Source organism: Rana temporaria, chromosome 3 (assembly GCF_905171775.1).
Source record: "Rana temporaria chromosome 3, aRanTem1.1, whole genome shotgun sequence".
Taxonomy (NCBI): domain Eukaryota; kingdom Metazoa; phylum Chordata; class Amphibia; order Anura; family Ranidae; genus Rana; species Rana temporaria.
The window spans coordinates 452,179,569-452,206,945 of NC_053491.1; the positions used below are offsets into that span (position 1 = coordinate 452,179,569).

The 27,377-nt window shown below is 40.9% G+C and overlaps 1 protein-coding gene across 1 annotated transcript in view; it reads right to left on the minus strand.

Annotated features, from left to right (window-relative positions):
* Positions 1 to 572: 572 nt before the first annotated feature.
* LOC120933439 (complement C3-like) overlaps positions 573 to 27,377 on the minus strand; it is a 235,993-nt gene continuing 209,188 nt past the window's right edge. The window contains exons 34-41 of the mRNA XM_040346656.1: positions 23,903 to 23,990; positions 17,044 to 17,133; positions 14,821 to 14,926; positions 13,619 to 13,708; positions 10,272 to 10,358; positions 9,047 to 9,130; positions 3,613 to 3,751; positions 573 to 839 (exon numbers count right to left, since the gene is read on the minus strand). Of these exons, the coding sequence (XP_040202590.1) occupies positions 698 to 839; positions 3,613 to 3,751; positions 9,047 to 9,130; positions 10,272 to 10,358; positions 13,619 to 13,708; positions 14,821 to 14,926; positions 17,044 to 17,133; positions 23,903 to 23,990 (826 nt within the window). The 3' untranslated portion in view covers positions 573 to 697. The remainder of the gene's footprint in view (positions 840 to 3,612; positions 3,752 to 9,046; positions 9,131 to 10,271; positions 10,359 to 13,618; positions 13,709 to 14,820; positions 14,927 to 17,043; positions 17,134 to 23,902; positions 23,991 to 27,377) is intronic.

Consider the following 27,377-nt stretch of genomic DNA (forward strand, 5'->3'; position numbering starts at 1 on the left):
ATGGTCACAGCGTTTTCAAATTGTGGCAGCAGGTGCAGGGAGAAGATCCCCCACCTACTGTCCCAGGGAGGGGGGATCAGAGGGAGAGGAGGCAAAAGCTGGAAAATGTTACATATTGCACCCTAAATGCGGGTTGCACATATAACCTGTTCCAAAGGTGATCTTTGCCTTTAAGGAGGAACGTCACACAAAAAATGCCTGTCCCCCCCCCCCCAAATCTATATCAGGTTATTATATAAGCATGTAGCCTGGCAGGCCAGGAAAGGGGGGAAAGCAAGTTTATGCTCCCCTTAAACAAAATGAGCCCACATGCCCTTAAACCCCCTGTCAACTTACCTTATCCCTTGTTGATGTGCACAGGGGGGCAAAGGCCTCTTTCCCACAACCCTGGCACAGTGGTTGTGGGGGTCTGAAGTGGCACTTATCAGAATATTAAAGCCCCTTTTAAAACCAATGGACCCCCCCCCCCCAGTTAAAAGCCTTCCTCCAGATTCTAATATGCCACACAAATAATCCCCCCACCCTCAGACCCACACAACCACTGGACCAAAAGAACCAAACTGATGGAGACCTTTGAATGCGTAAAATATGCTTTATTTTTGTGTAGAAAAAGTGAAACTGTGAAATGTGAAAAATAAACAGTAAATATATTGCATGACTTGTCCTGGTATTCATCACTGAAGTATATAGGCAGCCTTCATACTCCACAGCCAAACATGGTGATGTCTTCAGAAAGGCTGTAAAAATCATCACAGAGCTCCTCATACTCCTCATTCTGACACTCCCTTTTGTTTGGCCACCACTCAACCCAGGATCTGCTCCCGATGATGTAGGTATACCTATCAGAATAGATGAGAAATTAACGACACAGGCTAACAGTGAAGGCTTTCTGCCAACCAGGTCATAATATATCAACAGGTAGTGTATTGAAATCAAGTGGACTTACTGATTGTTCATTAAAAGCCTTTAGAGCCCATTCACATTTATGTGTTATGGTTACCACAATGTACGACAATGTACTGTAGATTACATATATTAATGCAGAACCAGAGGCATAGCAAATCAGTAATGGGGAGGAGGGAGGTAATGGGTAAAAGATCAGCTGCAGGGAGACCAAAAGTATTACTAATCTTTTACCCTATCTTTGCCATTTTGAAGCTTCCCTCCAACCACTTTGCATATTTTTTTTATATATTCTGTGATTCTGTACTTGCCAAATATGCTGCAGAAATCTCCCGTGAGTAATGGGGGACAAAAAGGAGACTATTTACCCACATTTGGGTTTAGGCGGATTAATCTGCAGGAGCGCTCCCAACTGGCCCTAGTGTACATAGATATAGAAGAGGCTGGCCTTCAATGTAATTTTGTGGTGCGCTGCTGCGGATTAATCAGCTTAAATCTAAAAGTAGTTAAATAGATTGCTATTCGTCTCCCGGCACCCATTGAACATAGGAAACTCGGAGACGTTTTTGTTTTTAAATATCTGCACAGTGGGGGATTAGCTCATTGGTGCACAGAATTTTGGAGTCCCCACCCACTCTACCTCCGCCCTCCCCCAAAGTTCGCAGAGCCGTGCCAGGAAAGGAGGGCTGGAGCCTGGTGTGGTATCAGCAGTGGGGGTGGAGATGGGGGCAGAATTGAAAGCTGGCCGTAGGGGAGGAGGAGGCGGGAAGGGGAATCCTGCAGACAGCTGAAATTTAATCGGTCGCTAAGGACACGGCGGCCCTGCTCCTTAACAACCGATAATTTCCAGCATCATGTTCTTTATATTTTAGCTGTTAGTGAAGAAAACCCGCTGACAGCTGAAAGAACTGAGCCCCCAGAAGATATCAGTTTTGGGTATTGGGTATTGATACTAATGCAAATGCTTAGTATCGGCACCAATACTAAGCATTTGCAGGAGTATCGGTACCCAGTACCCAAAACCCAAACCCGATATCTTTTTGTTCAGTTCTTTCAGTTGTCATCAGTATTTCTCCGCTAACAGCTAAAATGTAAAGAACATGATGCTGGCAATTATCAGTTGCTAAGGATCAGGGCGGCCGCGTCCTTAACAAACAATGACATTTCAGCTGTCTGCTGAAGTCGGTGAAACCCTACCCTTTTTTTCTCAAATATTCAGCTGTGCGAAATAAGGCTGTTGCTTACAGAAGTGGAATGGAGTGAGTTCCCGTCATTAGATGGCAAAAAAATGGTAATGTATGGGTTGGAAGCTAAACTGGGTTGCAGACGTGTTTGTGATAGATCTCTACTTGACTGTGTGATAAATATAATATAAAAAAGTGAAATTATGTGCAGCGCTCAAACCTGGAAATACATATGTATACAAACACTGTGCAATGACCACAAAAACTAATAAATAATGAAATTTAATGAAAATAAGTTTAATACGCGTAAAATGTATTAAAAGAAAATTGGAAACACTCACATTTAGAAAGTGGATCATCTGGATGATGGCTCTTTAGACGAAACGCATCGGGTCTAGCCCTGCTTATGTCATTGCGTTACCCACAAACTTCAATTTCAAACACTTGATCCACTTTCTAAATGGGAGTGTTTCCAATTTTCTTTTAATAAATGTAACGTTTATACAAATTCACACTATGTGGAGTATTTTCTTTTTTGGTCATGCTATTTTGAACACTTGAGAGGATTCGGTCTGACAAGTTGGCTGCTTCTAAAGACCGTTTCTTGGTGACAACTCTTGACCAATTGAATTGCCTTACAATTTGATCTGGAACCAAGACTTGGAGGTCACATATTTTGGTGGTTGCACCATAAGCCTTGCTGACTCACTGTGCATATGCCCATTTGAATCCTCTCACTCCGGTAAGCCTCCTCACTAACCGATGGTGGTTCTATTGTCTGTGTCCTCACCTCAACATTGATGTCACATGGAATCCCACTTCTAGTCACATAATTTGTTTTCACCGTTCATTTATAGACTGCTATATTTATGTTTTAAAACAACTTTTGTATGATGGCACATGGACTTTAGTTTGGGTGTGAATTTCACATCTTATTTTAATTATTATTAGTTTTTGTGTAGTTATTGCACAGTGTACATTAGTTTGTATACATATGTATTTCCATGTTTTGAGCGCTGCACATAATTTCACTTTTTACTTATTCCTTGATTTACACTTGTCTTAGTGTTGAGCTGGCTGCTACTAGATATATGTCAGCACGATATATCACCATGATCTAAAATATAGTCTATTATCAATGTGGTTAGTGTATCACAGAGATTGGTCATTTCCATGAGATTAAAATGTAATAAATATTTCTGCCCACGGGGGCACTCATGCTCCCTTCATAGACACGATCCATAAACTCACAGAGCGCCGCTCACCCCTGCCCCCCTCCATCTTCATTGGCTGTGATTTACAGCAGTGTCTGAGCCAATGAGGAGGGAGAGAGATAAGAGAGTGGCTGCTCTTCTGCACAGCGCTGGATTGGGATAGGGCTCACTGGGTGAGGGGAGAGGCACAGAGAAGTTTTTTTTATTATCTTAATGCAGAGAATAAATTACGTTAAAAAACCCTGATTTAGGATATATTATTGGTAATCTGAGACCACTAGTTAAATTCCTAAGGCTTTGACAAAACTTACGTATTTGCTGCTGTTTGCCATACATCATTGAAACTGCCAAATATTATGTAATCCAGTCCTTTCTTAAACTTCAAGGCCTCCCGACATTTAATATGACTGATGAAGGTCCGTTTTTGCCCCTGAGCATTTTCATCGGTTCCTATCATTTCCAGGGAAGACAAGGGTCAATCAAAAAACAAGCGGCAGCACACACTTTTGTAGCCATCTTTCATTTTACTTTTGGGAGCTAAAACTAAAATGTAGATATACAATATGTAGGCGGAGCCACATTGTGCTATGAGGAAGGCTGTCACAGTTGAAATGCGTTAGCCGTAGAAATGTATGTAGCAAAAAAATATACATTTTTCACTGGATGTTTCCGAGTAGCCAGCTGAATTTAATGATATTCTTTATGGACCGAGTGTGGAGAGGGCACTGGCTTGACCACTAGAAGCTGAGTCCTTCTGGAGACACTGGAGACACCTCGTGATTCCCTCACTTTGAAGGGATTTTCTCTCACTTCCTGTTTTGACTATGGGATAGGAAGTGACAGGAAATATCCCCAATGGGACACAAATGGTTAAAAAAAACTGCAGGGGTTACAACCCTTCCTAAAGTTTAGTTTAGCTTGGTTACTTTAACCACTTGCCCACCGGAAATATTTTGGCACTTCTCTCCTTCATGTAAAAATCAAAAAATTTTTTGCTAGAAAATAAATCAGAACCCCCAAACATTATATATTTTTTTAGGAGACACCCAAGGTTATAAAATGGCGGTCATTGCAATTTTTTGTCTTGCACGATATTTGCGCAATAATTTTTTAAACGCCTTTTTTGGGGAAAAAACGGTTTCATGAATTAAAAAATAACAAAACAGTAAAGTTAACCCATTTTTTTTGTATAATGTGAAAGATGATGTTACGCCGAGTACCTAACATGTCACGCTTTAAAATTGCGCACACTCATGGAATGGCGGCAAACTTCGGTACTTAAAAATCTCCATAGGCAACGCTCTAATTTTTTTTACAGGTTACTATTTTCGAGTTACAGAGGAGGTCTAGTGCTAGAATTGTTGCACACGCTCTAACGCACGCACCAAAACCTCACATGTGGGGTTTGAACGGCGTTTACATATGTGGGTGTTCGCTTCTGAGCGCGAGCTACCAGGGACAGGGGCGCTGTAAAAAATAAAATAAAAATTATTTTGATTTTACTTCATTTTCTTTCTTTTTACACTTTTTTTTTCATATTTTTTTTATCACTTTTATTCCTATTACAAGGAATGTAAACATTCCTTGTAATAGGAATCACTGTGACAGGTCCCATTTATGGAGAGATGTGGGGTCAATAAGACTGAAACTCCCTGCCCCACTATGTCCGGTCAGCTACTACCCTATCCACCTTCAGGTGATCCTTGAAAACTCATTTATTCAAGGAAGCCTACCCCACCTCCACCTAAGAACTGTACATGAGTCACCTCCATCAGATCATGCCCTCCAGCTATTACCTTTTGTACCACCTCCCACTCTCTTTAGATTGTAAGCTCCATGAGCAGGGCCCTCCCGTTCCCTCTGTATTGAACTGTATTGTAAATGTGTTGTCCCCCTTTACATTGTAAAGCGCTGCATAAACTGTTGGCGCTATATAAATCCTGTATAATAATAAAGTGAGTCTCTGTGATTGTCAGCTCCATCTAGTGACCATCATGTGGTCTGTTCCTGATCAAAGCATCTCAGGAGAAATACTACGTTATGGCCACTGGTTGGTGCTGACGATCATAAGAAACTAACATATTGATCAAAATTCAGAAAAGAGTACACCACACACAGGATGGACTGCGGGTGTCTGTGGTAGTGCAGTGCCACGTCCTAAATATGTTGGAATAGCAATTGTTAGGGAAGGACAAAAATGGACTTTGTAGGCACCAATTATAAAAATATGAATAAGTTTATTGATACAATTCCCAAAGGGGTTATTGGACCAACATTACAGTAAATACATATAAAAACATTAAAACAAGAGAATTAACACAGAAACAACTGTATTGAACAGAAAAAAGTCAAAATTATCCAATAATGATCCAGAAGAGGCATAAAACAATCTCAGGAGAGATATGATGACTATCATACATAGTAGATCACAACCAAGCTCGACATGTTTCGCGGAGACCGCTTCTTCGGGAGCTAGTAATATTTCATCCAGGATACTGGATAGAATTTTAGAAACGTAGGTAATCTCTGACAGAGATAGAATTGTAATAGTAGATAAAGTATACTCAGAACTTCTATCTCTTGTTGGTATTAGAGATGAAGATGCGTCTCATCACTAATACCAACAAGACACTCTGAGAAGTTCTGAGTATACTTTATCTACTATTACAATTCTATCTCTGTCAGAGATTACCTACGTTTCTAAAATTCTTTCAGTATCCTGGATGAAATATTACTAGCTCCCGAAGAAGCGGTCTCCGCGAAACATGTCGAGCTTGGTTGTGATCTACTATGTATGATAGTCATCATATCTCTCCTGAGATTTTTTGATGCCTCTTCTGGATCATTATTGGATAATTTTGACTTTTGCTGTTCAATACAGTCGTTTCTGTGTTAATTCTCTTGTTTGAATGTTTTTATATGTATTTACTGTAATGTTGGTCCAATAACCCCTTTGAGAATTGTATCAATAAACATATTCATATTTTTATAATTGGTGCCTACAAAGTCCATTTTTGTCCTTCCCTAACAATTGCTATTCCAACATATTGATCAAAATATTGTCAGAATTTGTGACGGTTGGGTGAATGTTTGTGACATTTGTCCACCATTTTTATTATTATTTATTATTCTTTTATATATACTGTATATATATATATACATACACACACACACACACACACAGTAATACCTTGGATTGTGAGCATAATTCGTTCCGGAAGCATGCTTGTAATCCAAAGCACTTACATATCAAAGCAAATTTTCCCATAAGAAATAATGGAAACTCAAATGATTCGTTCCACAACCATTTATTCATAAGTCCTTCAGTTTTTAGTCCATATAAAAAGATTATAGCAATGTGATGAGTTGTGTAACCATAAAATGTCTATTTACAAATGGAAGCCTCCAGAAGGGGATTAGAAGCAAAATCCAGCAGGTGCTACAGATTGTAAAAGAGAAGAGAGGCGCCTCTAAGTGTAGCAATATGGTTACATTTACTGAAGGTACAACATTTAGCAACTCACATGGTTGATGATTAAAAGAGGCACATCTAAGTATAAAGGCACCCAGGGTAAAGCTGTCCACATAGACCATCCTCCGCACTGCCGCTTGTCACCACTATCAGACTGAAATCGTGACCGGGAAGACTACCCTGCAGTAGAGCGATCTGAAAGCGAGGCTTAAACTGCTCATGGAAGGGACGACATCAGTGGCAGTGAGGAGGATGGTCTATGTGGACATCTTTATCCCGGATGCCTGCATACTTAGATGTGCCTGTTTTAATCATCAACCATGTGAGTTTCTAAATGTTGTACCTTCATTAAATGTAACCATATTGCTACACTTAGAGGCACCTCTATTCTATTTTACACTCTGTTGTGACATGAAGCTACTCTTATATCAAGACATCGATTGTATATCAAGTCAAAATGTATTAAAAAATGTTGCTTGTCTTGCAAAACGCTCTCAAACCAAGTTACTCTCAAACCAAGGTTTTACTGTATAAATATATATATATATATATATATATATATATATTTACAGTACAGACCAAAAGTTTGGACACACCTTCTCATTCAAAGAGTTTTCTTTATTTTCATGACTATGAAAATTGTAGATTGACACTGAAGGCATCAAAACTATGAATTAACACATGTGGAATTATACATAACAAAAAAGTGTGAAACAACTGAAAATATATTTCATATTCTAGGTTCTTCCACCTTTTGCAGCAGACACATCTCTAGAACTGGTAAGAGGAGACTGTGTGAATCAGGCCTTCATGGTAGAATATCTGCTAGGAAACCACTGCTAAAGAAAGGCAACAAGCAGAAGAGACTTGTTTGGGCTAAATAACACAAGGAATGGACATTAGACCAGTGGAAATCTGTGCTTTGGTCTGATGAGTCCAAACTTGAGATCTTTGGTTCCAACCCCCGTGTCTTTGTGCGACGCAGAAAAGGTGAACGGATGGTCTCTACATGCCTGGTTCCCACCGTGAAGCATGGAGGAGGAGGTGTGATGGTGTGGGGGTGCTTTGCTAGTGACACTGTTGGAGATTTAATCAAAATTGAAGGCATACTGAACCAGCATGGCTACCACAGCATCTTGTAGCGGCATGCTATTCCATCCGGTTTGCGTTTAGTTGGACCATCATTTATTTTTCAACAGGACAATGACCCCAAACACACCTCCAGGCTGTGTAAGGGCTATTTCTCCAAGAAGGAGAGTGATGGGGTGCTGCGCCAGGTGACTACCTCTTGAAGCTCATCAAGAGAATGCCAAGAGTGTGCCAAGCAGTAATCAAAGCAAAAGGTGGCTACTTTGAAGAACCTAGAATATGAAATATATTTTATTTATTTTTATATTTAGTTTTGATGCCTTCAGTGTGAGTCTACAATTTTCATAGTCATGAAAATAAAGAAAACTCTTTGAATGAGAAGGTGTGTCCAAACTTTTGGTCTGTACTGTATATATATATATATATATATATATATATATATATATATATATACACAGTACAACTAGGACGACTTCAGAGGCGATTTACAAGACGACTTCTGTATAGAAGTCAATGCAAGTCACCCCGAGCCGCCCCTGAAGTCGTACAGGGAGTAAATTTCTAAGTCGGAGCGACTTGCGTCGCTCCGATTAGAACGCTCCCATTGCATTACATGGGAAGCGACACGTCAGGCGGCTGAGCCGCCTGTCGTGTCGCCCCAGTGTGAACCGAGTCTTAGTGTGGGTAGGGAATAATTATTATTATTTTTTTTTTCTCAAAGACATTATTCGGGCTTAAGAATTTGACAGGCGGCTCTGCTGGTCAAACTCACCCATTTAGTAAAATGGGCTCACAGCTGTGATTGTTTTTTTACTACAAATTTCCCCCCTGGGATTGTAAGTAAAGAAAACAGCAGAGGTTCAGAGAGAAGCAAGATTGCCTCCTGAATGCCTGACAAATGCTTCTATTCAAACCTCGTTAAGCGATCCACCATGGATTGTTTTTCAGAGTCTACGGCTGGATTCACACCTAGGCATTTTTTGTGACTTTTGCATTTTGCAGATTTGTACTACAGTCCATTTAACATGGTTTCCTATGGAACACGTTCTGTAGTGCAAATCTGAAAAATGCAAAAAGCACTAAAAATGCATAGGCGTGAATCCAGCCTAAAACATTACCACCTGTCTGGAAGAGCACTAAAAAAAAACATACAATTGCCAGGAAAAGATCATTTGCTACATTACCGTTCTTATAGACGTTCGTTATATGCATTACGTATCGGTCATAGTCATTGGCATACTCTGTCTCAAGAAGAGTTGCTTTGTACACTGGCAAGAGAATGAGAATGTTGGTTATGCTATAGAAATACAGTATATCAGCAATGTGAAACACTAACTAGGTGTGCAAAATACAATATAATTGCAATACATGTGGAGATCCATAGGTGTGCACAGTATTATTGGCTGAATGGTTCGGGACAAGCAAAAGTTTGGCGAACACCTAAATTTGCATGGCACTCAGAGGGTTGTTCCTCGAAAGGTGTGGTATGGATTGGGGGCAGGGACTACAATGCCATTTTTTTCCAGGTTTTTCTATTTTCGACAATGGTACTGTATTGCCAGAAATTTCAATTTCAATTTTCTTTAGAAACTGCAGTTTTGCTGCAGTAGGTTCTATACATGGTACAGCTGTGTTACTTTACAGGCAGACTAAGGAGACCACCCCAGGCACGATACTTAAATTACTTTTTATTTTTATTGTTTCACTTTAAGCATTATTAAAATCACTGCTCCTTTAACCACTTAAAGACCAGGCACCACAGTGGTACTGCGGCAGGTTGACTCTCTTGGGCGAATCATCGCCATTGTACTTTGGTCGCTTTAAGAGCTCTAGGGGGGCACCAGCTACAACACAGTTTACTATGCTTGTTATAAATGGACACAGTGAGTAAGTGTGTTCACTGCGTTCATTTAGAAAAGGAAGGAGTTGGTAAATTAGGTATTTACTAGCCCCTCTCCCTGCTCTCCATTCTGAAACATCCCAAGCAGCAGCCGGGAGGAGAGGTGAGGAGGGAAGCCAGCAGCACTGTGGGGCGGGGGGGCAAAAAAGGGTGGGAATCGGCGCAGCACATAGTGAGTAGGATGTGCCCAGTCACACCTACCACACCCCCCTGCGCACACCTATGGTCTGCAATAAAAAGCTTAGGGTCCAGCTTTCTTCATATTCTGGGTGTTCCCAGTTACCTTGTGCTATTCCCATTCTTCCAGCTGAATGTCTTTATAGAAATGGGCCACCTCATTGTGGTCATTGCAGGTGAGTACATATGGGAGAGCAAGAGCTATAAACTTGCCCATGACATCCCTTTAAATGTAACCTTGTTGTGCTTTATATCTCCAGTATAATAGTCTACCCATTGACTAATGATGGACGATAACCATAAATCAGATATCTAACAGTCATATATCTCACCATAGTCCATCCCCGCTTGACACGCCGTATCCTTTCGCTCTAAGGCGCTGTAGCTTTTTTTAGGATCCTGCAGCATCAAGCAATTACCTTTTAAGAAAGAAAAGTTGGGATAAGAGAAGAACAAAGTAATATACAGTCAAATTTCCATTCTGTCCAGTCCATGGGCAGGTCTTTACTCCAGTATTTTACCGTTCTGTTTTGTTTTTTCTCAACAAACCGGAGAAATAAATAGGAACAGAGGGCATGTTATACAAAACCGTTTGCATGCTGGTGTGTGTAGCCTTATTTGGTTTTCGGACGGGTGCCTACACCCGCCGAGATCGAGATGCACCGTTTGATGATCTTGGCCAGGATCAGGCATTCTGGATTTTTTTGTGACAATCTGGCCAAGATAGATGCATCTCTTTCTTGTGAAAAAAAAAGATAGATGCATCTCGTCCAAGCAGGTGTGATACACAATATTGCAATATTGCATCGTGTATGGAGGGTCTGCTTACTTCGGGTCATGCACCCTGTCTCCAATATCTAAGTTAGACTTACCCTTTCTCTTTTGGAGCTCTCATGATCATTTGCAAGGAAAGGTTTTCATTTCAAATCCGATCAGAGGGGTATTATTGGACACAGGGCGCAGATTCTAAACACACCTATCTGGGTGTGCGTATTTTCCGTAGCATTTTAGTGTTAGTTTTAGTATTATATGTGACATGTTTATGCTGTTTTTCAGACACTGCGCATTATGTGATTTTAACCACCCAACCACCCAATATCTATATGGCGATTTTCATATCTTGCTACACATAGCCATTTAGTGATATCGGTAACAAAGGTTTTTTTTTTTTAAATGCAGAAAATATTTTCTTGTTTCATAGGTTTTGGGTTTGATGTATGGGCTTTACAGGCTTGCATGGGTTACATCTAGCTACTCGCATATATATATATAATATATATATATATATATATATATATATATATATATATATATATATATATATATATATATATATATATATATATTGAATATAGTGACCTAGGCCGATCCATCCACATGGTTGAGAGTTCTCACTGACACACGAGCAATGCTTCATGTGCACAGGTTTTGGCTACATTTAATGGTCCCTTTGCTTTCGATCATACTTTATCCAATTCACTTCCCTAATCAGGCGATATAAATATGCAGATCGTAGTCCAAGCCCAAAGCATGTTTTGTTAGGCCTCGTACAGACGAGGGGTTATCCGATGGAAACGGTCCGCCGGACCGTTTCCATCGGACATTTTTCCTCCGGATTTTGATCTGATGGCTTGTACACACCATCAGATCAAAATCCGCGCGGAAAACATCCGCGGTCATGTGTCGCGATGTGTCCGCGCCGTCGCCGCAACGATGACGTGTGCAACGCTGGAAGGTAAATTCTTCCACGCATGCGTCAAATCATTCCGACGCATGCGAGGGATGGGGATCGGACGGACTTATCCGGTGAGTCTGTACAGACGACCAGATAAGTCCGAGGGACAGGATTCCAGCGGATAGATTTCTTGGCATGCTAAGAAATTTTTATCCGCTGGGAATCCATCGGCTGGACAAATGTCCGCCGAAAATTGTCCGTTCGGGCCAACACACGACCGGATCTATCCGCTGGAACCGATCCGCGGATAAATCCGGTCGTGTGTACTAGGCCTTAGAGTTATAGAGATATGTATATATATATGACACATTTCTCCGTTTAACAGCGGTGTCCCTATGTATTTATATATATATGTTTACATGCATATTCATTTATTTATCTACTTTTATATTTGTATTTATATACTGTATATATATATATATATATATATATACACATATATATGTTTTCATATATTTATACCCATATTTACATACATACTCATACTCATATATCAATATTTGTATCCCCAACGCTCTATGCATTGTGGCCATCATGCGCATTCTGATGAACTTCTTTATTTGGGCTATTTCTTTGACCCGGGGGTTAATTCACATTTTATTATTTAAATAGTCAACTTCACACAAAGCTATCCCGTTTCTACAAAGCAATCTAGTTCAAATATAACACATATCGTAGTTGATTTATATTTTATATCTATACTGGGTTCAACACTCTCGTTATTTTATCTATATTTATAATTTTCACATTTTACTTATTTTCACACAACTTTCACTCACTTTATTTACGTAGAGAATTGTAATTCATATAATACATGTTTTCGGACATAACTCATTATTATATTTCTTACATCATTTCATATACATATCTTTTAAATTTATGTAAGCACGGATTATACGTTCACCCACACAGATCTTCGATAGAGATCCTTTTTGGGTTCTCAATCTTTTTCACTCACTAGTTACACTCATACACATACATATATATATATATATATATATATATATATATATATATATATATATATATATATATATATATATATACACACACACATACTCATTGGGACATATGTCCCCTGAATATATTTATTTACTTTTTATTAATATTCATTTATGCTTGTTCTGTATTTACATATGTTTAAACATCTTCACTATTTTTATCACCATACACTACACAATCAAAGGGATTTCGTATCTGCAATGCTTTATACATGTATTGTTCATAGGTGTACTACCGTATTTATCGGGGTATTGCGCGCTCCGGCGTATAGCGCGCACCCCTAATGTTGACCTGAAATTCCTGTAAAAAAACATTTTACTAATTACAGTTTTGGTGTCTTGCCCGGCGTCCATCGGTGGCCTTGTCCAGTCCGGCATCCGTCTGAGGCCTCTGTGGTGTCCTCCCCGCTTCTCCCGCGCTGTCTCCGAGTCGAATCCCTGCTTCCCGCACTGTGTTTGAACGCCGTCGCCATATACCGAGTGCAGTACACTCGGGCACGCTCGGCTTCTCACGCATAAACGTCACAGAGCGTGACCACGAGCGAAGCCGAGCCTGGCCGAATGTACCCGAGTGTACTGCGCTCGGTATATGTCGGCGGCAGCGTTCAAACTGAGCACGGGAAGCGGGTATCGGCGTATATCGCGCACCCACGATTTTCCCCTTATTTTAAGGGGAAAAAAGTGCGTGGTATACGCCGATAAATACGGTATATACATAGGGACTTCAGCATTATTATTTTTTTTGATTCACCTAATCTGTTTCTCATTTTTTCTGGAATGAGAATAACTATATGTGTTTTGTGGTCTATTCTATTAGTTTCGTTCTTGGAGCTAAGAACGAACCTGGTTCTAGATCTTGTGTTTAGGAGAAAGTCAAGATAAAGTCTACATAACTGAGAAATGCTTTGCCAGGATAACTTATCACTGATTTAGTAAGCCTTACCTTCAGAACAGCGACACACATCTCCCTGACAGATGCGACCATACAAATTATCACCTTCGACTGTGTGATAGAACTTGGTGCAGCGAGTTTCTGGAAAAGCAATGTAAATGGCATCAGGCAGGAAGGCTTTATAGTGGATCTAGCACCAGATATATTTTCAGTGACAAGTGCATCGATGATTAGTGATATACAATGGAACATTTACAAATATTTATTACATTTATAAGGAAATTACAGTAATTCTTCCAAACAATGCTTTAAGAGCTTAGGCACTTTCCCAACATCTTTACTCCTTAACCTGTTAAGAGGTGCTAGCATTACATATTAGGAGGAGACGGGTGTGCCAAAGCTCTGACGTTTAGAATCTCTTCTGGGAAGGCTGTCCACAAGGTTTAGGAGTGTGTCTATGGGAATGTTTGACCATTCTTCCAGAAGGGCATTTGTGAGGTCAGGCACTGATGTTCGACGAGAAGACCTCAGTCAAATTCATCCCAACGGTGCTCTGTCAGGTTGAGGTCAGGACTCTGTGAAGGCCAGTCAAGTTCCTCCACCCCAAACTCGCTCATCCATGTCTTTATGGACCTTGATTTGTGCACTAGTGTGCAGTCATGTTTGAACAGAAGAGGCCATCCCATAGCTGTTCACACAAAGTTGGAAGCATGAAATTATCCAAAATGTATGCGTATCCCTTCACTGGAACTAAGGAGCCAAGCTCAACCCCTGAAAAACAACCCCACACCATAATCCCCCTCCACCAAATGAATTGAAACAGTGCACAAAGCAAGGTCCATAAAGACATGGATTAGCGAGTTTAGGGTGTAGAAGCTTGACTGGCCGGCACAAAGTCCTGCCCTCAACCTGATAGAACACCTTTGGGATGAATTAGAGTGAAGACTGCGAGCCATACCTTCTCGTTCACATCAGTGCCTGACATCACAAATGCGTTTCTGGAAGAATGGTCAAACATTCCCATAGACACACTCCTAAACCTTGTGGACAGCCTTCCCAGAAGAGTTGAAGCTGTTATAGCTGCAAAGGGTGGGCCAACTCAATATTGAACCCTACGGACTAAGACTGGGATGCCACTAAAGTTCATGTGCGTGTAAAGGCAGACGTCCCAATACTTTTGGTAATATAATGTATTTTATTTGATGCATTTTTATTACAGGTTTGCTAAGAAATTTTAGCTTCTGAAAGTTTACCTGGTGAGTAATAGTCATAGATAGTGACGGAACCAGGTTGTACGAGACCCACTTCAAAGTACCGGTGAGCATTGAACTTCAGACATTCTTCCTCTGTATGCGAAATCTGAATGAAAAGTTAGATGAGAGTTACATCTTTGTTGCTCCATATTTTGGTATTTCATATACATTGCAGATTCTCCCTCCAATGGAAATCAACTGGCTGCCTAATCAGGATCATAGAGAAAGAAGTACTGGACTAAAAAAAAAAGAATTCCCCTTAGACAGATCAACGTCACCTTCACTTAGCCACCACAGATGGAAGCTGGGGGTAAGGTAAGTGTATCTTCTAAATTAGCCCTGCAGTTCCTTTTCTTTTGTCACACAATGAAATTCAAATTATAATTTCAAAGAGAATAAAATAGAATAGAAAATAAAGGAATAGAATAGAAAATAAAATAAAAAATAGAGGAAAACAGAACAAAATACAGAAATAGAAAATAAAGGGTAGAATAGAAAATAAAGAAATCAAATAGAAAATCAAAGAATAGAGTAAAACAGAACAAAATGTAATAGAAGATAAATGAACAGAATAAAATATAATAGAAAATAAATAGAATAGAAAAGAAAATAAGAATAGAATAGAAAAGAAGCAACAAAATAGAACTAGAAATGGAATTTCCTGCAGAAAATGTGTGGGAATGCTGAATAGCTGAATTGCTAAAGCTAACTGGATGAATAGTTTAAATCTGTAAGAAAAAGTTGAAGAAGTGAGAATAGTTGGAAAAGTAGGAATGGTTTTAAAATAAACATGAGTTTTATTAAAAAAGTCACATCACTAAAGTATGAAAGATGTGGAATTTTTAAAGGTTTTTTGGGAAGCTGACACTAAACTAAATTGTTGGCTTTAAAAGTTTGCAAAGAATAAGCCCAATACACACTGTTTAATCCATAAAATTTCCTGAAATAAACACTAAACTTAATCAGCTTTTTCACAAAAACTGTAAAAGATATCAAACTGAAAAGATATAGCTGAATAGCTGAATATTTTGTGAACATTTTAAAGTTTGTTTGGCGTCTGTAGATGAAAGGATGAAGGAGCTGAAACTTTTGGGAGCGGAAGAAGATTTTAACAATTTGAAGCATGCTCTCATTGACTTCAATGTTAAAAAAAAGTGTTAAAAAGCTTAATATTTTAAAAAGTATAAATAGAAAAAAAGTTGAAGTCCCATCCTTAGCTAAAGAGTTGAACATTTTAAAAGTTGAATGGTTTTAATAGCTGAAAGTATGCAGAAGTTACGCAGAGCCAAAAAACGTAGGTAATAATAAAATTTAAATTAAGAATAATAATCAAAAAGAATAACAATACTGGGAATGCTTGAAGAGCATTCCCACTAATAAAATAAAATAGAAAACATATAACTTTCTTCTGAAATTCGAATTTCGAATAGAATAAATTTAAATTCAAACAGAAAAGAATAGAATAGAAGATAAAGGTATAGAATAGAATTTAAAAAATAATAATAGAATAGTAAGTATATAACAATTTCCCAAAATTTGGATAGAATAAATTAAAATTCAAATAGAATAGATTATAATCAATCAGAAAAAAAAAATATAACCATTTTCTAAAATGCAAATAGAATAAATTTGAATTCCAATAGAATAGAAAGAATAGGTTAGAATTGAACATAAAATAAAAAGAATAGAAAAGAAAATAATAGAATAGAGTATAATAGAATATAAAAAAAAAACAATAGAATAAAATAGAAAGAAAATACCATGTTTTGAAATTTGAATAAAGTAAATTGAAAATTTGAATTAGAATAAAATAGATTACAATAGAAACCCGACTAGAATAGAATATATATTAAAAATAAACATAGAATAGAATGGAATAGAAAGAATATATCCATCTTCCAAAATTTTTATTTCAAATAGCAGAAATTTGATTTTGAATTGGAATTCGAATGAAATTCAAATTCTAATCAATGTCAAGCTGCAAAGGATGGGCCAACTCCGCATTGAACCCTACGGACTAAGACTGGGATGCCATTAAAGTTCATGTGTGAATACTTTTTGTAATATAGTGCATATTTAAATTCAATACATAGAAAATGTTTTTTTGTTAAAGAGTCGATAAGATTATTTACAATAGGTTGATTCAGTCACATACATAAGGTAATGTAAATAATTAGTAATTTCCCATAGGGTCCTGTGGATGAAGTTCTGACATCATCTTACCTTGTCCAGGTATATGATGAGAGTGCCTTTATCTTTTGCTCCTTTGTTGATCTCAAATTGTGAAATGTATCGGTCCACTCCATGTTGAAGCTGCAGTATGATAAACCATTCATTAACAAAACTGAACAACAAATATCATTAGAATCCAAATGGAAAGAAAAACTCTATTGATGTGCTTCTAAGTAAAGTTAACCTGAAATGTCATCTAATTGGACAAGACAGTACATGACATCACTGCCTGGGAAAGAGCTCACCAAAAAGGAAGGGACCATGGCAATGGTGGAATATGCCAGCACAGTGACTATGGCCACTTGTAGTCTTCACTGGAAGCCTATGTGACAGAGTGACGATGGAGGAAAACAATTGGGAGATAGGGGCAGACTATCACAGGAAGTGCCTGAACAAGGACCCTCATGGCAGGATGACCAGGTATTTTTTTAATGGAAGCTACAAATTAAAAAATATTAACAATGACCTTGGAAATGACATCACATCCTAAATCTAGTCAGAATTTAAAAAATCAGCACGAGGGACATCATTTACTATTATTCTGGTGTGGCCTTGTGCTTCTGGCTCCTGCATTCATTGGAATCGTCGTCTATCATCCACCTTTTACCCCCCACGCTGTAATCTTTCGGTACATTGGGGGTTATTGGAGCAAACGGACCTGTGACCATGTTTCTTATCAAGAGTGCCCGACTATGCCGCCTTTTTTCTGCCCCTTCCTCTATTCATAGAAGCTGTACTATAACTTCTCAGAATTAAAAATGATCTATGAATAGAGGAAGAACTGATGAATGAAACGTCCACCTCCCCCACTCATAGATCATGTTCATTCAATGAAGCTAAAGTATGGCCTTTATGAAAGATTCTATATGATTCAACATAGAAAAGTGAAGTATGGGCATCTATCCTTTTGAGCAGCTTCATTCGATCCATGATGATTCAATATGGAAAAACAAAGGATGAAGATGTGTCCCCTGTGCAGTTCCTCTGACCTCTAGTGATTCCACATAGATACCCAAGTAAAGAATTGGAATTTGTCCTCAGCTAATAAAAACAAGTATTGCGTTGTGGAATTTGTTTGTAATTATTCATGTTGCCCACTTGCCCTAGACAGTGGCTACCAGCCTAAATTTCGTTTTTGACTGGGTGGATATAAATATTTGGGCCAGGCCCTGTGCTTACCCCCTGGGTTGAGGGTACGTTGGGGGTTAAAGTGGTTGTAAATGCTTTACAACCACTTTAACCTACAGGTAAGCCTAGATTAACCACTTCCATACCAGGTACTTACGCAGCTTCCCGCCCAAGCCAATTTTCAGCTTTCAGCACTGTCGTACTTTGAATGGCAATTGCGCGGTCATGCTACACTGTACCCAAACAAAATTGGCGTCCTTTTTTCCCCACAAATAGAGCTTTCTTTTGGTGGTATTTGATCACCTCTGCGATTTTTTTTTCTGCGCAACAACTAAAAAAAGGCTGAAAATTAGGAAAAAAAATTACGTTTTTATTTTTTTCTGTTAATTTTTTTGTAAATAAGTTTTCTCTTTCAATTACGGGCACTGATATGGCGGCACTAATGGGCACCGATGAGATGGCACTGATGGACATCGATGAGGTAGTACTGACGGGCACAGATGAGGTGGCACTGATTGGCGGCGCTGGTATGCGACACTGATGGGCACTCATAGGCGGCACTGATGGGCACACATAGGCGGCACTGATGGGCACACATAGGCGGCACTGATGGGCACACATAGGCGGCACTGATGGTCACACATAGGCGGCACTGATGGTCACACATAGGCGGCACTGATGGGCACACATAGGTGGCACAGATGGGCACTCATGGGCGGCACTGATGGATACTTATGGGTGGCACAGATGGGCACTGATAGGTGGGCACTGGGCATGGATGGGCACTGTGGGGTGGCACTGATGGACACTGGGGTGGCGCTGATGGACACTGGGGTGGCGCTGATGGACACTGGGGTGGCAGAACTGATTTTTGCCAGGTTGCCAGTCAGTGCCCATTTGTGGGCACTGACTGGCATCTTTTTTTTTTTTTAAATGCTTTTTTTTTATTTATTTTTTAGACTTTTTTTTTTTTTTTTTTGCGGGCTTTTTTTTTTTTTTTTGCCCACCCTGGTGCTCCAGGGTGGGCATCCCTGGTGGTCCAGTGTGGCGATCCGAGGGGGGGCTGCGCTGATAAACAATCAGCGGGAACCCCCCCCTGTCAGGAGAGCCGCCGATCGGCTCTCCTCTACTCGCGTCTGTCAGACGCGAGTGAGGAAGAGCCATCAACGGCTCTTCCTGTTTACATCGTGATCAACCGTGGTTGGACATGGCTGATCACGTGGTAAAGAGTCTCCGCCGGAGACCCTTTACCGAGATCGGAGATGCAGGGTGTCAGACTGACACCCCGCATCACCGATCGCCGCGATGCGCGCCCCCACGGGCGCGCGCGGCATGAAATCCTGCAGGACGTTCTAGAACGTCCTGTCAGGATTTCATAAACCACTTCCCGGACGTAAATCGGCTATAGGCCGGGCGGTAAGTGGTTAAGGCTTACCTGTAGGTGCTTGAAATATTTCCCAAACCTGCACGGTAAAGGAGATATTTGCAAATCGCCGTACAGCGATTTCTTCTGCGCATGCCCTGGAGTTAGAAAGGGCGCGCTGTGCCGTTTCTAAATCGGGTCATGCCGTGAGTGGAGGCTACCGCACGCATGCGCTGGAGTGACGTCATGCGACTCCGGCCACTCACAGAGCCGGAGTTCGTGGGCCCGGAAAAAAGAGGGGTGAAGAATGGCCGCTCACTACAAGGAAGACGGGGACATCGCGGGCTTGTCCTGCAGGTAAGTGTCACGTAATGGGCTACTATGTGATGCATAGTAGCCCATTATGCTTTACCTTTGCAGGGAAACAAAGAGGAAGTAACACCCATCAGGGTTTACTTCCTCTTTAATAGAGCCGACAGACCTGTGACGTACTCATCAAGAGTGCCTGATTATGCCGCATTTTCCTGCCCCTTCCTCCATTCTTAGAAGCTGTACTATAACTTCTGTGAATTAAAAATTGTCTATGAATAGAGGAAGGACTGATGAATGAAAGGTCCATCTCCTCCACACAAGTATGACCTTTATGAAACATTCTATATGATTCAACATAGAAAAGTGAAGTATGGGCATCTATCCTTTTGAGTGGTTCCTCCGATCCATGATGATTCAACATGGAAGAATAATGGATAGAGATCTGTCCCCTCTGCAGTTCCTCTGAACCCTAGTGATTCCACATAGATACCTAAGTGAAGAATTGGAATTTGTCCTCAGGTAATTAAAAATGGTCTATGAATAACTGGGGGGGTTATGATTTCTCACTGTTGCCAGTAGGTGTCACTGATGTCACTGGCAAAAGTATGATATTTCATAAACAAGACTGTGTTATGAACATGCATGTTTCCTTCCTTCCTTCAACCAGATGGAGGTTTTATGGCACTGGTGCTGCCGGGGGAGATATAAATATTTGGGACAGGCCATATGCTCACTTTGTTACCCTGGGCTGAGACCTGGGGAGGTGCTGCTGGATGGACCTCTGCTGCTAGGCCCAATAGCCTCTTTTGGGGTCTAATGTCTGCTGAAGTGGTCCTGAAGCTGCCCTGCCTGGTGTGGAGGAAGCTGTGCCAAGGAGGATACCCCTTGCTGAAGAAAGCCAGGAAGAAGGCTGGTGTCTCGCAGGGCCTGGTGACTCACTTGGAGGATACACTGAATTTGAGAATGTGCTTACACTTTTGCTGAGTCAGCTTAAAGGTTCTGATACTGTGAAGCTGAACATTGGTCTGGATCTGGAGAGTCTGTAAGTGATCTGCTACAGTATCTGGGACCCCTAACCCTCACAACTTTAACTGTTCTTCAATAAAACTTGGTCCTCCATTTTAGCCAAATGTTAGCCCACCTCTGCCTTTGGTATGTCAGGTTTGTATATATGTGTGTGTGTGGGGTGCTACATACAGTATAATATGTCTATGATCCTTCTAGGTTCTTCACTCTCCACCCTCTCTGTCCCTCTCATCAATTGAAGTTCACTGTATACACAAATTTTCACCACCTTCCCTAAGAATTGCTGTGATCTAATGCATCGCCCCCCCCCCCCCCACCAGACCGTTATCAACTATGATGAGTTTTTGGGCTCGCTACCCTGCTTTCTCTCGTCTAAAGTTCTCTTAATCCTTCTCAGGGACTTCAATGTCCCTGTTAATACAAACACTCCTGCTACTTTCCAAACTTCTTAGTCTAACCTCCACATTTTGACCGGAAAGAAAATGGGTACAGGCTCCTACTCACTCTAATGGCAACACCCTTGACCTTGTTATTTTCCTACCTTATGCGCTCCATGCATCCTCTCCAACAATTCCATTCCTCTCTCTGATCACCAACTTATCTCTCTCTCTCCCTGTCTTCCACCACTTTTCCCTCCAATCGCCTAAACATCACCCGTAGAAACCTTCGCCTTTTAAACCCTTCTCTCCTCTATTCTGCTACCGACCACCTCTGTGACAAAATCTCACCCCTGTCCTGCCCCAACCAAGCTAATTTTGTCTACAATAAATCCCTGTCTTCAACCATAGATGAACTCGCTCCCCTTACTACACACAGAATCAGCTTTCGACCGCTACAACAACCCTGGCAAAGAGACAACACAAAAAAAAAAAAAAAACGTAGCTGTGCTCTTGAGCGTCTGTGGCAAAAGACTAAGTCTCTCAAAGATGTCAACCAATACATATATGCCCTCCAAAAATACAATTCTTGCCTCCACACTGTCAAGCAGACCTATTTTTACCACTCTCATTAACACCTTCTCATCCAGTCCCCGTCAACTCTTCTCTACCTTCAATTCTCTACTTTGTTCTCCACTGCCCCCCCCCCCCACTAACCTCACTCACTGCCCAGGAAATTGCTAATCCCTTTAAAAATAACATTGCTCCAATTTGTGATGAAATCTCCACTCTAAAGGTATCTCCCCCACTTAACACCCAATGTCAACAGGTACGATTGACACTCCCCCTTATTCAAACCTGATACTATACATGACGTTGTAAACTCTTTCTAACCGCCTGTCCCCTGGACCCTATTCCCTCTCAAATACTATGGTCACCCTCTGACTCTATTATACTCTCTCTAACCCACATCTTCAATCTCTCCCACATCTTCAATCTCTCCCTCTCTTTTGGTATCTTCCCCAACATTCTAAAACATGCACGTGTCATCCCTATACTTGAAAAGCCATCCTTGGACCCTACCAATCTTAACGATCTACGCCCTATCTCCTTGCTCCACCTTTCCCTCTGAACTCCTTGAACACTTGGTCTCAAACCAACTGAGTGACCACCTCATAAAGAACAACCTTCTTGATCCCCTTCAGTCTGGATTTCGCCTTCAACACTCCATAGAAACTGCTCTTCTAAAACTCACAAGTGACTTGCTAACCGCAAAAACCAACCAATCTACACCTCTTGCCTGGGTTAGACATGCTGACAACACCCAAATCTATCTCTCCACCCCTCAACTCATTTCAGTCTCCTCACATGTCACTAACTTATTAACAGACATATCTGTCTGGATGTCACACCACTTTCTCAAACTCAACTTGTCCAAAACTGAGCTCATAATATTTCCTCTTCCAGGTGTCTCTTCCCCTGACTTATCTGTCAAGAGCAATGGCATAACCATCCACCCATCCCCACATGCCAGGGTGCTAGGTGTTATCCTGGACTCTGAAATCTCCTTTTTCGGCCCCACATCCAATCCCTTTCCAAAGATTGACGCCTCAACCACCGCAACATCTCCAAACGACGTCACTTCCTAACCAATGAAACCACAAAGCTCCTGATTCACTCCCTGGTTATCTCTCGCTTTGACTACTGCAACTCCCTCCTCATTGACTTACCCATAGACTATCCCCCCTTCAGGTCCATCATGAATGCTGCTGCAGACTCATCCACATTACAAACTACTCAGCGTCTGCTACCCCTGCCTGACAATCCCTCAATTGGCTGCCACTCGCCCAAAAAATCCAATTCAAAATACTAACAATAAGTTATGAAGTCTTCAACAATCTACCCCCAGCTACATCACTAGCCTAGTCTCAAAATACCAACCTAATCGTTCTCTTTGTTCCTCCCAAGACCTCCTACTCTCTAGCTCCCTTATCACCTCCTCCCATATTCACCTCCAGGACTTCTCCCAAACCTCTCCTATCCTCTGGAATACCCTACCCCAAACTCTCAAACTATCTCCAAATCTATCTACTTTTCTCTTCAGAGAAGCCCTCCCTGCCTCCACCTAACAACTGTTCTTTTATTTTTTTCATCAGCTCATCCCCCACAGTTATTACCCTTTCGATTTACTTGACCCTCCCTACTAGATTGTAAGCTCTAATGAGCAGGGCCCTCTGATTCTTCCTGTATTGAATTGTATTGTAATTGTACTGTCTGAACAAATGTTTTAAAGCGTTGCTTTACTGTCGGCACTATATATCAATCCTGTATGATAATCATAATAATATTAATAATCAGCCTAAAGATGGCCATTGATGAGTCAGTTTTTGTCATTCAACCAGTGGGCAGAACCTAAAAAAAAATTACCTGATTCCCCAGCCACACATTTGAGGTAGATGGGGAAATCCTACCACTGAGCTATTGTATTTTGACAAAGGGGGAGACTTTCCCAACGTCAGAATACACTGATCACTGATAGGTGTACCTAATACAGTGTCCGGTGTGTATATGTATTTTTATATATATATTTCTTCTTTTGAGTAATATACTGTAATAGGTGGAACAGGTGTTCCTCAGTGCTCACCCGCTTTAAGTCATCAACATCTGGAGAGAATCCAGTCATCATGGTCACGTCCACAATAGACATGGTAAGGTCTTTGTCTCCACGGTACCTGAGAAAAAAAACATCATATGCCCGATTTCATAGGGTGAAACAAAGAACAATGGAGTTAAATCAATGCAAAGTATAATGACCCAAACAATCAGTCTTAACTGAACAGACTATTGTAAACTAAAAGCTGATTGGCTGTTATTGATTGCAGAAAATTGCACTAACTTGTTGTGTAGTGAGGTTAGTCTTTTGTTTCTGGATCCTTTTGGTACAGCATTTTCAGCGCTGATAATGCGGTGCCAATTATTATAGTATTGTAATATAAGTATAATTTTGACATTTTACTTGGAATTAATATTTATAAAATTAAGTCTCCATCTTGTCCATTGGTATAAAAGTTTAGACAGATGATAAGGTCAAACTATTCTTCTGAAAAATTTCTCTAACCATTGAAGATGTGTGCTCCTGTGTTGGGAAGCAAGGCCGGGCTTCTAGCAATGTTTGAATTTAATGTTTTCTGTTCATAATAGGAACAATTGCAAATATCTGTTCTTTTAACCAATCATTTACCGTAAATAAGCCGTAGCTAATTCTATGTAATCATCCAATTGTCTTGAAAGGTTCTCAACTTGATGAAACAAATATCATTTGTTTAGGAAATACACTAATCAAGACCGAATGTTGTTTACCAGACAAATAGTAGATACTTTGTTGTCCTTATCTGTGAGGCCCCTATCACACGGGGCAGACTTCATTTTGATCAGCCGGGATCTGTTCACTGATGCCCTGCTGATCAGGGCAGAGTGGATTCATGACAGGACTATGTTTCAGTTTCTGCAGAGCATGTACAGTAGACAGGGCCTAACCTGCATGTGGAGGTACCTCTATTTGTGTGCCCGATCATGCCAGGACCAGGTGGTGTTGTGTTCATATGAAAGTCAACATTATGGAGGTACCTCGACTTAGAGATGAGCCGTACATTGTGTGCAGCAGATGCATGTACAGAGTTTCTCTGTAAAACGTGTTGTCCCATGGTACTACACACCTTCCTTGTGTATGTTGGATTTAGGAGGGACACTGCTGAGCCTATACCCCCCACCAGCCAATCGTACCTCTGCCACCTTACTCTGAGCACTAGAGCAGACCTCATGTATGCTCCACTTTAACTCCTATTGCTCTCCTGTACTATGCAGCCAGGTACATGAGGTCTCTTCAGTAAAAACAAATGGTCACTAGTACCCTCACATATAACTGGCCTTTGCAGTAAGGAGCACATGGAAGAGCAACGCATGCAAAACAAAACCATAGAAATTCCAAAATCAACTTACCGACCAGCCTTCTAACCAACTGAATTGTTCCGTCTGAGGCCTCGTACACATGAGAGGATATCCGCTGGAAACGGATAAATCCTCTGGCGGATTTGGATCTGATGGCTGTACTCACCATCAGATTGAAATCCGCGCGGAATACATCCGCGGTGACGTGTCGCACCGTCGCCGCGACGATGACGTGGCAACGTGTGCGACGCTGGAAGGTAAATACTTCCACGCATGCATTGAATCATTAAGACGCATGCGAGGGAGGGGAGCGGACGGACTGATCCGGTGAGTCTGTACAGACGACCGGATCAGTCCGCTGGACTGGATACCAGCAGATAAATTTCTTAGCATGCTAAGAAATTTTTATCTGCTGGAAATCCGTCGGCTGGAGAAATCTCCGCCGAAAAATGTCCGCTAGGCCATACACACGACCGGATTTGTCTGCTGGAACTGATCCGCGGATCAATCCCAGCGAATAGATCCGGTCGTGTGTACGAGGCCTAACAGTATGCCTTAAAAACAGGTCTTTAATTTGCACACTTTTGCAAATACATGCGTAAGCTACAGAGCCCTGTCAAGGTACCCCAATATTTTCTGTAATCCTAGCTAACTGTGGAGCCACTGTGGAGACTCTGAAATTTAGAGTTAGAACTACAGAAAATATTGGTGTGCCTTGTAGCTAACACATGTATTTGCAAATGTGTGCAAACTAAACAATTGTTGTTAATGCATTATGTTAGACAGGACAATTTGGTTGGTTAACAGGCTGGTCGGTAAGTTGAGCGTGGAATTTCTCTGGTTTTGGTTTACATGGGGTCTCTGTACCAAAGGTTCGGTTCCGATTGCTTTTTGGGAACCAACTGTTAGGGAGGGAGCCAGTGCACTGATCCCCTCGCTACTGGAAAACCTGTCACCTATGCCAGATAGCATGTTTATTGACCATCTGCTCCATACCACCAGTTTGTTGTTACCCATAGCAACAGCTCTCCAACTCCTGCCGAATTAACCTTTCGTATCGGCCTTTCTTCTTCTTCTGATATGCCATGTACCACCAAGCACCCCATCAATAACTTCAGATCAGGCTCAAGAACAGTTCAAAAACTTTACTTAACCACCTTAATACCGAACACTTTTACCCTGTTCCTTCCCAGGCAAATTTTCAGGTTTCAGGGCTGTTGCACTTTGAATGAAAATTGCGCGGTCATGCAACACTGTACTCATATGACATTTTTATCATTTTTTTAGAGCTTTCTTTTGCTGGTATTTAATCACCACTGTTTTCATTTGTATTTTTTGCTAAATAAACAAAACATGACCAAAAATCTTAAGAAAAAAAAAAACTTTTCTTTGTTTCTGTTATACAATTTTGCAAATAAGTACATTTTCATCTTCACTGATGAGGCTGCACTGATGGGCACTTATGAGGCGGCACTGATGGGGTGACACTGATGGCCACTAATAAAGAGGCACCGATGGGCACTAATAAGCTGTACTGATGGACACTGATTGGCACAGATAGGGCTGCACTGATAATCAGGACACAGTTATCGGCTTTCCTTTCCTCAGACAGTGACAGCGCTAAGTAAAGGAAATGGCAATAACCGTCAATGGCTCCTTACCCTGATTGGTGATGCACTGTGTCCAAGGGACACAGCTCACCACTGATCGCTGCACTGCACGCCCCCAGAGGAGGAATTAGGACCGCCTTCCTCCTGCTGGTGGTCTCTCAAATGTGACTAAAGTTCTATATGAGAAATCAGGACCTCCTTCCTCCTGCTGGTGGTCTCTCTAATGATGACTAAATATCTATATGAGAAATCAGGACCTCCTTCCTCGTGCTGGTGATCCCATTAGTGATAACTAAAAACTATATAGGGGAATCAGGACCTGTTTCCTTCTGCTGGTGATCAATCTAGTGATAACTAAAGATCTATAGGGGAATCAGGACCTGTTTCCTTCTGCTTGTGTAGTGCCTGGTTACTTCTAAGAACCAGTGCTAATTTAAATTTAGAGGGGGTCAGAGAGTTAGTTAGCTTTGACCAGGCTAATTTGTTCAATTGTGGGCTCATTCTGTCGCTTCTTCGGTGCTGAAATAACCCCAAGACAGGTGGCAACAGTGGAGTCGAGGT